At 47.2% G+C, this 12,353-nt stretch overlaps 1 protein-coding gene across 1 annotated transcript in view; it reads right to left on the minus strand.

The window, feature by feature from the left end:
* The window catches only part of SPOCK1 (SPARC (osteonectin), cwcv and kazal like domains proteoglycan 1), a 496,575-nt gene that overhangs the window by 142,217 nt on the left and 342,005 nt on the right, over positions 1–12,353 (minus strand). The window contains exon 4 of the mRNA XM_081090748.1: positions 11,287–11,401. Coding sequence (XP_080946874.1) covers positions 11,287–11,401 — 115 coding nt within the window. The remainder of the gene's footprint in view (positions 1–11,286; positions 11,402–12,353) is intronic.

The raw sequence follows: 12,353 nt of genomic DNA on the forward strand, positions 1-12,353 counted from the left end.
CACCACCAAGGCCACACCTGTGGCCCCAGATGGCCAACCTTCAGATGTGTCCAGTCACTTAGCACACAGGAAGGGTAGGTAGAGAGACAAGGTCCCAGAGAATAAGGCCACTCGGTCGGGGCAGAGCCTGGGATGTGTTGCTCTCTCCTAAACACAGGGCCACTTCCACACCAGACTGACAAGTTACCTCCACTTTCCCTGTGAAGTTCACAGGCACTTTCTGAGCATTTCTGGGTGTTCAGAAGTGTGGTAGGTCCTATGAGAAAAACAAAGGTAAATGGGACGCACCTCGGCCCTCATGTGAACGACCTGACCTTACCTGGAGTGTCGCGGTGTGCCGATGCTCACCCATCAGCTCCTAATTAAGTGCATCGGCTGCCCCTGCACCTCCTGCTCGTTTCTTGACTTTACTGACACCTATATCCACGAATATGTCATGAGCCCCTACGGTTTGCCAAAACCCAAGCTTGCACTCCAGAGGGCATCTGGGCATTACAAGTAACTGGAGAAGCAGAACAAGGAGGGGAGTCTGCACTCTGTCCATAAAGAACTTATCAATCATGATAACCCACACCACCCCGGACAGTGAAACCAACAGGGCTTGCACACTCGCGCCCATGTAGCCTCAGCAACCCCATGAGGCCAGCGGGGATTGCTCTCCCAACTCATTGATCCTTGGGGAGCTAGAGGCTCAGATGGGAAGCTAACTTTATTAAGCATCTACTATGTGCCAGCACTATGCTTACTGCTATTCTTATCACAATCCCACAATGCAGTTTTTAAAGCCCTTCAGCTTCTTTCACATAGCATGCCATTTGGCTTAAAGAACAATTATTCAAGAAAATGCAGTCCATCCTAAGCCACACAAGATGTCTCTCCATGACTGGTCTGAGAGACAACTTGTAGGGCATGGCTATAGGGTTAAGCCTCGGGCTGACCTGTTGGCAAAGCCACAATCAAGTCCCAGCTTAGAGGGCACAGTCCTCTTAGCATAATTAGGCTTGACCTTATGACACTCCCTAGATCTTATCTGGGTAGCTAATGGGCTGAGGGAAATGCAGCAAGTGCTGCCAAAACAAGTGAAACTCACAAGAACATTGTAACTATGGTGACCACTACCTTGTTTACCTCTGGCTATAAAATAAAGGCTCAGCTTGCCTCTGGGTCTCTCTCTGTGGCCTCAGCCGGGCACAAGAAGATCCACCTAGACCAGGGGTGGGCAAACTTTTTGACTCGAGGGCCACAATGGGTTCTTAAACTGGACCGGAGGGCCGGAACAAAAGCATGGATGGAGTGTTTGTGTGAACTAATATAAATTCAAAGTAAACATCATTACATAAAAGGGTATGGTCTTTTTTGTTTTTTTTAGTTTTATTCATTTCAAACGGTCCGGATCCGGCCCGCGGGCCGTAGTTTGCCCACGGCTGACCTCGACCCAGCTTATTCTCTTTGTCTGTCATTTCTTCATCCTTTCGCCGCCCTCACTCAGGCTTTCGAACCCTTGGCTGAGCTGGCTCGGCACACAAACCTGTCCCATGACTCTCAGGGCTCCGCAGGACCGGGCCCCGCCCCCTCTCCAGCTCATGCAGCCACACCCTCTCCGTCACTGTGTGCCTGCAGCACTGGCCTCTCCTCCCACTTCCTCGGGACACCAAGTCCCTTCCTCTTCCCTGACTCAAGGCCTTTGCCAAGGCTGCTCCCTCCTCTGAGAACACTTCTCCTGGCCCTTTGCTCAGTGGGCACCTGTCACCTTTCACCTCCCCTACAGGCTTCCCCATTCAATGAACCTAAAGTGACTCTCTTATGGCACTCTGCTCTTATCCTGCCTAATGCTTATCACAATACAGTGGGGCCTTGACTTACGAGTTTAATTCGTTCCGTGACGGAGCTCGTAACTCAAATTACTCGTATGTCAAATCAAAAAGTGAACGAGTGAGACATGCGATGCTGGGCTGATGTTATGGCGTTCACTGTGACGTTCACTGCGCCAGCTAGCGGTGGGGTATCTGAAGCTGGCTCGTAACCTGAATTTTAGCTCGCAACTCAAAGCAAAAAATCGGCCGAAAGACGGCTCGTATCTCGAAAAACTCGTTAGTCAGGACACTCGTAAGTCAAGGCCCCACTGTATTAGATACTTAGTTTCTTTTTATCTGTTTTCCAACGCACTTTAATCTCCACACGGGTAGACCTAGTCCATTCATCACAGAATTCCAAACACAGACCAGCGTCTGGCAAGTGGAAGGCACCAGAGATTCTTGTGAAATAAAGAAAATACCAGATTTCAACGGAGTGGCGTCTGAGTTAATGACCTTTAACCCATCATCACTGATGCACGTGAGCTGTTTTCTGAGAGCTAGTCCTGCCCAAATGATGGCAGGACGGACTCAAGCCCTCAAGTCTTTCATCATCACCACAGTATTGACAGATGGCCTCGCCTGGCTTCTGCCAAGAGAAGGACTCTGGCTCCAGACTGGAGGGGGGCCCTGCCCCTTTGCCTTCCACTTGGGAGTTCCTCATAGGCATGGCGGCTTGAGCCAGGTCCCCCACCCCTCAGGTAAAGGGGGGGTTGGCCCTGCACTTCCATGGGCAGCAGGGCACACCAGCCCCTCCAGCTGAGGCAGAGTCATGGCCAAGGCGGCCGGAGGAGGCCTCTCACTCCTCAGCTACAGAGCCACATCCCTTTCAGTGTGTGCCCACGAACATCATCATTTAAGAGAATGCCTTGGAAAAGTACCAAGGTCCCCAAACTAATTAACTTTCATCTCTGCTGTCCCTGTGTGTGTGAAGGCCTTGCCCTTTGCCCACTCTCTCTAGGAGGAACATTAAAGGCAGGACATTAGTTTAAGAACATTCCATTTAAAACAAAAGTACTCTAAAGATAGCCTTGAATGTCCATCTAAATCATCCTGAGTCCATTTTCTGGCCCAGAACCCGCCTGGTCAGTGCCCCAAATGGGCCCTACTATGGTGCCTGCTACCTATAAAGAATGCCTTTCACGGTTCATTGGTTGAATTAATCTGATATAAAATGAAACCTTGAGTGTTGGGATCTTAATGAGTTTAGGCAGAGCCGAAAGCAGGCCACAGTAGATTTATTAATAACAAAGGCCAAGGAGAGAGGTTTCGAAAAATTAAAACAGAAGTCAGTGAAAGAGGGAAAATACAATCCGGTCACTTTAGTAAAAGATGATGGTGTGTTTCGTGAGCACATGGGCCTTGCTCCGCCTGGACCTCGGATGCTCTGATGTCTCCCAGAATGTGTAGGCGCCTCACACTCTTCAGTGAGTGCAGGGAGGCTTGAGCTTGACTGTTTCTTACTGCTCAGGGATGGGTGTGCTAACATAATGATTCACACCTGTGTGCTGCCCAGCCAGTCCTGAGCCCTGGTGGAAATCACCCTAGTGATTATCTCTTCAAAACTGGCACACCCACCTCAACCTCCTCTTCCTAATCCACTGAAATCTGATGCCTCTTACATCCCTTAATATGCAAGACACTTACAAACAGACAAACAGCAGCCCTGTCACCGTGGGCAGAACCACTGAGCAGGGACCATATTCAGTGCTTTCCAGAGATCAAGGGAGGGTGCTAAGTCAGTACCAGGCCCTGGAAACAGCCATTCACAGCCCACAGACACCTGGTTTTCTAGCTCCCTGCGCCTGGGCACTTGGGCACATGTACGTTCTGGGAATTCCACCATGACAACTCAATCTCCTGCGGATAGAATATGGCTCAAAAAAAGATAATGGTCCAGTCCTCTGGGGTCCATTGGAAATGGGAACCCCCTTCTGTGAGGGGCCTTCTTCAGCAGTGCAGCCTGGGAGGGGGAGATGACAGCCTGGAGGGGTGCAGGAGAGGGCGTGGGGAGGGCAGGGGCTCAGTCCTGGGAGCCACACCCAGAAACTGCCCAGTTGGGCAGACGGCCATTAGACTTACTGAGAGACCTCCTCAGTTTTTGTTTGTCTGTTTGTTTGTTTTTTAAATAAAGAAAGAAAAGAGAAACAAGGCAGGCAAGATATGGATCTGGTAAATTTTACCGGCAGGCATGATTTTGATATATTTTTCAATGCATTTGCAAAACTTGCCTAGTAAATTTGCCTCACAATATAGGCTCTGCCTCTCACGCGGCCCCTGTTCCAAGGGACTAAAATTCCACACAATTATTCCCATCTCCATTATGAATTGCTTTTCACTCTCTGCTGCTCTTGTCATCAAGATTCTCTAATCAATACCCTCAATTTCAGAAAAAAACAAAGGAACAGAGAAAGTAATGGCTTGCTGGAGTTAAGAAATCCTGCTGAGTGAAGCCCCAGTAGCAGCTGGGTCCTTACAGGCAGATACATATCGTGCTTCCTTATTTAAAAAAATAAAGCTTCAGTTTAATGTAATTAAACACTCTATGTTTAAGCTACATGTGGTTTGAATGGTTGCGTTAAAAAGAAAAAAACACCCTCAAAGGGGAGTAATGAACCCAGAATTATTGCTTTGGCACAGAAAGGAGGAAACAGGTTTACTACCCAGGCCCTCACCCACTGTCCCCTAAGGAGTAGGAGCTGGGTGGGAGGGGCCCAGGCCTGTGTGCAGTGGCACCCCTAGAACCAGGAGCCGGGTGGCCAGTGGCTGGGGGTGGAGGGGTTGGGGAGGGCTTCAGCAGGGCAGGGAACTAACCCAGCCAGTGAGAGCTGGTGCCCAGGACTGGCGAAGCCGGGGAGGCTGAGTGGCATGCCTCCATCCTGGTTCCAGATCTGCCCCTCACTTGTCCTGTGCATCAGGGAGTGTTTTAAAGACCTCAATAGCCTCATCTGAAAAACGGGGATCATAATGCAGACCTAACTGTTGTGAAAAGTCAGAAGACCCCTCCTGCCATGTGTGCCTACCACGGTGGGTGGTCAGTAAGTGGCATCTCTTGAATCACCTACCCTCTCTTTGTTTTCCACAGTGCCCAGTGGCAGGTATTTGTAAAAGAGACCACAGTGATGATTTTTCTGCTTATAAAGGCGACTGATTCAAAAGTGGGCTCCAACCCCAATCTGAACCTCCACACACAGCCTAGAAATAGCACCACACTCTCATTAGCACTCGGACTCACAGCACGGCAGATGAAGAGCACAGAGAGTAGCAGAACACACGGCAATGCATGAGCCCCTTGGAGAAAGGGTGCGAGCTACAAAAGTACTAAACCTCACTAGGAGACGTGGGCACAATCACAATGAGGTAATTACCAAGGCCTTGAGCTGTGAAGCACCAGAAAGCCATCCAGGCACCTAGGAATCGCCCATTTTGCACGTGGCCATGTGTCTTCCACACCGAGACCGATATGTGTATGTATAATCAGCCCATTCAAAGCTCCCAAAGTGGGAGGCAGTGCTCTGTTGTAAAACAAAACTGAGATGAAATAGCCATCATCCTTTCAAATATCCTCTGAGAGTTTGGTATTTGAGGCACATCCTGTGATGTACTTCTCTCTGACCTCAAACACTTTGATTCTTTTTTTCAAGTTCACATGAAAGACAGAAGAGGCTCAGTTTGGTCTACTATACCACCAACCTCCACTGAATCTGAATTCTTTGCTGGTGTGGAGAATTCGTTGTTATTCCAGATAATTAGGAAGTGGAGATAAAGAGCCATTCCGTTAGAGAGGCCTAGTCCTCGGAGACTTTGGCTCCTTATTTAAAAGCAGGTCAGTTCTCACCGTCCCCACAAGGCTTTCCGGGGGTACACTCAGATACTCAAAGTCCCATCCTGACATCCTCTCGTCCCATTCACAATACACTTGCAGAATGTGAAAATATGGCTTGTCCTGAAGGCTTACAACAAATGCTTCAATTTTCTATTCTCCAAATAAAAATCAATGGCAACGGAGAGGTAAAATCAATGTCTAGCGCTCTGTAGAGAGAAGTCCCCCCGCCCCATCTCTTGCCCACAGAACAATAAATCAGACCTCGCCATCCCGACTGGCAGCAAATCCCCTCTGCAGGTTGTGTGACTTTCTGTCCACCCCTCTGTCTCTTACAAGGGTGTTTTATTTAAGAAGACCCAAGAGAATATTTTTAAAAACCTAAGTCACTAAAAATAACATATGGCTGTGTTAAAAATTCCTCTTCCCCAAACAAACCCATTTTCCAGGGGGATCTTTGGCATCGACGACCAGCGTTTGATTTAACTGTCTCCCTAAGGACCCATTTTCCATTATCGAGCCTTAGAGAATGCGCAGGTATCCCAGACAACCAATGACAGGCTTCCTGTCACCACAGATTAGTTTGCATTCTCTAGACTTCCTTGTAAATGGGAATCATATAATATATACTCCTTTTTAAGATTGGTCTGTCTTCTTTCACTCAGCACACTTATGACATTCATCCATGCTGCCACATGTATCAATAGCCTACTTCTTTTTATTGCTGAGTGGTGTTCCATTATAATAGAGAGACCACATTTGGTTTATCCATTCATCGGTTGATGGGTATTTGGGTTGTTTCCAGCTTTTTGCTACAGCAAATAAAGCTGCTATGGACATTCATGAGTGAGTCTTTGAATGGACCTGTGCTTCCATCGCACATCCTAGGCACGGATCTTTTGTTGGACGTATGTTTCGCAAATATTTTCTCCCAGTGTGTCTTGTCTTTCTACTTTCATAGCAGTGTCTTTTGAGGGTCAAAGTTTTTAATTTTGATTATATCTAATTTATATAATTCTGGCATTTATAGTTCATGGTTTTTGTCTTATTTAAGAAATCTTTGTCAAATCCGAGGTTACTACTCTTGTTTTCTTCTAAATGTTTTATAGTCTTGGCTCTTATATTTATGATTCATTAGTTTGTAGAATCAGAGAAATACTCATTTCTAAATATTAACTGAAGAGAATTAAATAATAACAATATGAATTTTTATATAGGCACCACCTGAGAATCAAGCTTTGACAGAAACAAACCACTGGGCAAAAACTATGAATGGAAAGAAATATGTTGAAATGTCTTGATTCCTATTTTAAGACTATATGACCATGGTTTATTTCTTGTTTCTTTTTACTTTTCTATGTTTTCTGTAACAAGCATCATCTATCATTATAAAAAATTGCAATATTGTAAAAAAGTCATTTAACAGAAGGCTTCCCGCTTCCAAGCTGCCTTCACAATGCTCTTTAGTGCATGAATGGCCCCTTTTGAGGAGCCAGGAAGGTGAGCACACTGCCAAGCTCCCCCTTTCCCAGGCTTAACGGCAGGCAGAGATGTAATAAGGAATTTCCAAAGGAAAGTCTCCGAAGAGAATGTGAGTTTAGCTGAAGCCGCTAGGGGAAACCAAAGACAAAACCAAACGCAACCCGGATAAAGAAAGAGAACCACAGCAGTGGGCGGGCTGGTTGCCTGGCTTGCTCCACCCCCAAAATTGCTTGCCCGGAGTTTTGCGGTCACAGACCTGTGTACCAAACCCCTAGCTTCACTCACTCAATCTCCGCCAGCTAGGAAAGCTAATGAAATTCTCTCCCTGATGTGCTCACCGTCCTTTTATCTCAATCTGCTTGCAAAGGCAGCCTAAGTCTGCAGCCTCATAATCAGCCCACGGCTGGTCCAGCCGCCTCTCTGTGTGTGTGCACTCCTGCCTGTCTGGCGGCGGGATTTGCCTCTTGAGCTGCTGCAGAGGCCAGATTGGCTGATGGAATTGCCTACAGATGTTTCTCAGAGAGAAAGATTACTTCCCTGATTGATGAGTATATAGAGTTGTCAACATGGTCTCCATGGTCAGAGGGGACCCCTGAAGTACAATGTGGAAAGACAGATGTTTCATCTGGGAAGGTGTCCAAGACCCTAAGAAGAGGTATGCATTTGGCTGATATGGCGGGCGGAGTCATTCAGGCTCTGAGGGGGAGAGGAGGGAAGCTGGACCCAGAGCCACAGCCAACACCACTGCAGGGCCTCCCGGGTTCAGGCACCTCCCAAATGGAGTGGCATGCCTCCTCAATCGGCCTCTTCTTTGGGCTGTTTTTCCAATGGACAAATAGACAATGTTGTCAGAAATGGAGTCATCTTAGTCCTTACCTCCTGTGAGTCACAAAAGGGGCAGCGGAAAGGACACTGGAATCCTCATGCTAAACCTCACAGGCTTCCAATCAGACTGGGAAGGGACAAGGCACCTGGAGTAGCATGCAACTTTGGGGTTTGCTGGCTGACCTTCCAGAATGAATCAGATAATAACAACAACTATTATCATAACTGTGTTAGTAATTGGAAGGTAACTATCATTATGTGACACTAGTTTATGTACTTTATATACCTTTACCTTATTGAACTCTCACACAAACATACACACAAAATACCCTAGGCAAGGGTTAGTAAAATTTACTACCCATAAGTCCTCTCTGCAAGAATTACCAGAGGATGTATTCCAGCAAATAGAAAAGAGGGGTGGGGTGAATAATTCATTAAAACCATTTTACAGATGAGGAAGCACAGATTCAGGAAGGTGAAGTAATTAACCAACCTCAGAATGGAGCCCAGATTAGTCTCATCCCCAAATCCATGCTTTAGCCACTGCAAGTCTGTGGTCACCAGGAGATGTGGGAGATGAGGATTACACTTTCAACACAGCAAGAATGTGCTGGTGCTCCCAACACAGACATGTGGTGTACCCAGAAAACCACTATTTACACCTGGATATACCTGAATGCCAATGAGACTCCTGCCTCTGTCTCAAAGAGATTTGAGCTTAAAACTAAAAATCTCTTATCTGGAACTTCCAGAAAGGGCTGTATTCCAGGAGGAAACAGGCAGTGGGTTCTCCACATTCCACACACATACACATACACACACACACACACACACACACACACACACACACACATACATACACACATGTAGATATATGTCCAGCCGTGGGCAAACTACGGCCTGCAGGCCGGATCCGGCCTGTTTGAAATGAATAAAACTAAAAAAAAAAAAAAAAAAAAAAGACCGTACCCTTTTATGTAATGATGTTTACTTTGAATTTATATTAGTTCACACAAACACTCCATCCATGCTTTTGTTCCAGCCCTCCGGTCCAGTTTAAGAAACCATTGTGGCCCTCGAGTCAAAAAGTTTGCCCACCCCTGATATATACACACATACACATGTATACACACACACACACACACAGCCAGGTGGCTCAACAACCCAGAGCACTGGCCCAAAGTATATTTGGTATTTGCAGCAAAAGAGGACATATCGTCCCTCCTTCTGAGAAAGAAGAAATCAAGTGTGGCAGGAGACACTAGGATAGTTTTCTCAGAGATGTATGTCTTAAAAGGAATTTCTAATAAAAAAAAATATGTTTATATCCCATTCCACAGCAAAATTGATTTTCGTTGAGAGTGGAAACAGGGTCTCTTGTTGACCTCTCTGGCCTCAGGGCCTAACGTGAACCTGGCACACAATAGGTACCCCGTGCCTTTCTGTGGGAGGACAATGAATGAGGATAGACAAGGACAGGTCAGTGGAGAGGCCAACATGAAGTAGTGATAAAGAACATAAGTGGTGGAGCTAGACAGCCCTGGTTTGAATCATGGCTGCCACTCACTAGATATACAAGCAAATCGCCAACGCCTCTCTCTGCCTCAGTTCTCCCATTTTTAGAGTGAAGACAAAAATAAACACCCACTTGGCAAAATGGCCGGGAGAATTCAAGGATGGGGGTGCTGAGCACAATGCCAGGCACATGTTTGGGCTTTGGGGTGAGATCTCTTTACTTCCAGGAAGAGCTCTCCTGTCTGAGGGAACAGCAAAGCATGCAGGTCTCACAGACACAAAGGCCGATTACAAGGCTAGCATCGGGCTAGGTCTGCTGCTGCAGGCACCAGGCTTGCAGAGGCCCAGGGGGTGGAAGCCCTGCTCTTCTTGTCACTCCTGCTGGACCTTGTTTCCCAGGACAGAGCTCCTCAGGCAGGGTCAGAGGAGACCAGGTAGGGGGTTGAGGGAAATTTAAACACGTTCCTCGCAAGTTGCTGAGCCCAGAACTGGGAGTCCTAACTCCTGTGCCCGTCGCACACCTCTCTGCTGTCCAGGCAGTGTGAAGAAAGGGGCGGCATAGGCACTGGAATCACCTTTCTCCCCCCACCACACCTGGCCAACCCTACCCTTTAAAAAAGCCTGCTTTTTGAGTCTGTGTCTCTGCTTTCTTGCTTTGAGTACTTCTGCAGGACGGAAGGCAGAAGTAGCCTGAAATCGACAGCTCTTTCTGTCATTTGTAAAAGCCTACGCCCACTGGCTGGATAATGCTGGGAGTGGGTGGGGGGCGGCAAAGGCTTTGAGGACCCTGAAAAACAGTGGGGAGACGTCCCCTGGGCTGGGGAAGAGAGACTATCAGATGCTGCCCCCTGTGGGAAGAGCAAGACACGTTATCAGGAGGAATGGTGGTGTGCTGGACACCCAGCCAGGCAAAGATGCCACATTCTTTTTTTTATATATTTTATTGATTTTTCACAGAGAGGAAGGGAGAGAGATAGAGAGTTAGAAACATCGATGAGAGAGAAACATCGATCAGCTGCCTCCTGCACATCTCCCACTGGGGATGTGCCCGCAACCCAGGTACATGCCTTTGACCGGAATCGAACCCGGGACCCTTCAGTCCGCAGGCCGACGCTCTATCCACTGAGCCAAACCAGTTTTGGCGGTGCCACATTCTTTATCAGTGATGGCAAACCTTTTGAGCTCAGCGTGTCAGCATTTTGAAAAACCCTAACTTAACTCTGGTGCCGTATCACATATAGAAATTTTTTGATATTTGCAACCATAGTAAAACAAAGACTTATATTTTTGATATTTATTTTATATATTTAAATGCCATTTAACAAAGACAAATCAACCAAAAAAATGAGTTCGTGTGTCACCTCTGACACACGTGTCATAGGTTCACCATCACTGTTCTATATGGTCATGGCATAGACAACCCCTGGTGGGAATGTCAGTGGCAACCAGGAGACTAAAGGTCCAGTCAGTGTTTTGTTAGCTACAAGCTTCCTGGGTCCTGGGGTCATTCTGGGAGGAGGGACAGTGCCAATAATGACCAAGAAAGGGTTTTCTGTTCCTCTGCTCAGATGAGGGCTCAGAGTCAAGTAAAGTTGATGTAAAGGAAATAAAGATATTGACATTCTTTGCCAATCTGTGTCTGAGAACCACAGCAGGAGTGCAGGTACCAAATCCCGTATGAAACCACGGCACAAACACCCGCTCTGCCTCTGCTTCCTGCCCCCCAGTCAGCGATGGCGCACCCCCAGATCCACCAGATGGAGAGCACCCCCGACCTCCTGCCTTTACCTGGGGAGCAGGTGCTTGCGGCTGACACACAGGGCCGTCTGGTAGTCCTGGGTCACACACACCTTGTGGGGGCTGCACTTCACCTTCAGGCAGGGGTCTTTGGACGCGTCCAGGGCTGAGGCAAAAAAGAACAGACACGGGCGGTTAGAACCTCCAGGGAACATCTAATTTCTATTTCTACTCAAATAGATGTGTGGGACGTAAACACACCATGCGTTTGCACTCTGCGCTGTTTTCTGCAGGAGATGGGAATGGAACCGACACGGGGGAATTCCGTGTCTACTTCACATGTTTTCTTCACATCAGGAAAGTGATTCCATTGTGCCGTGGGGACCCGCAGCATCTTCATCTTTGGCAGAAATTACTTTTAAAATCCTCTAAATCCTACATGCTCTAAGGACCAAGAGCTATTCTCCCTCCTTGGTTATTTGTCTGCCATTGCTGTTTATGACTTCATCCGTGCCTAATTTTACTTATTTCCGACAACAGAAAAAGTCCTTGAGGACAGAGTTTTTTGTTCTTGTTTCTTCAGGGACTTCAGTTCAATCCGATGGACGCTGTGCATAAATAAGCCTATTTTAAGTTTTGTGAAGAACTTCCAGATGCACAAGACAGTTCTGCACCACACACAGTTACAATACAAGAGGGAGGGGGAAACGCTTCCCCATAAATATTTATTGTGCAGGGAGAATTAGATAAGGGCCATGACGGGCATGTAAAGTGATAACAGAGCTCGAGAGAAAAACAGAGATCAATTTCTGGGGCAAGGATTAATGAAGCATTAATATGTGAATTGGATTTTGAAGGATGGGGAGGATTTTGAAAAGCAAAGAGAGAAAAGACACCCGAGGCCGGGTGGCCACATCCGCCAATGAAAGGAAGCATGTCTGGGCAATCATAAGATATTCCATCTGACTAGTAAGTGAGCTTTATGCCTGGGAATAATGACAGCGAGGACAAGCCGCTGGAGAAAGAGTCTCCAAGGACAGCAGTTCCTACAAGGCAACACTTCCTAGAACAGGCAGAGCAGCAGGCCCCAGCTCATTAGCACCCCACCTGCTGAGGTG

The sequence above is a fragment of the Myotis nattereri genome (genome assembly GCF_964212035.1).
Source record: "Myotis nattereri genome assembly, chromosome: 5".
NCBI lineage: Eukaryota > Metazoa > Chordata > Mammalia > Chiroptera > Vespertilionidae > Myotis > Myotis nattereri.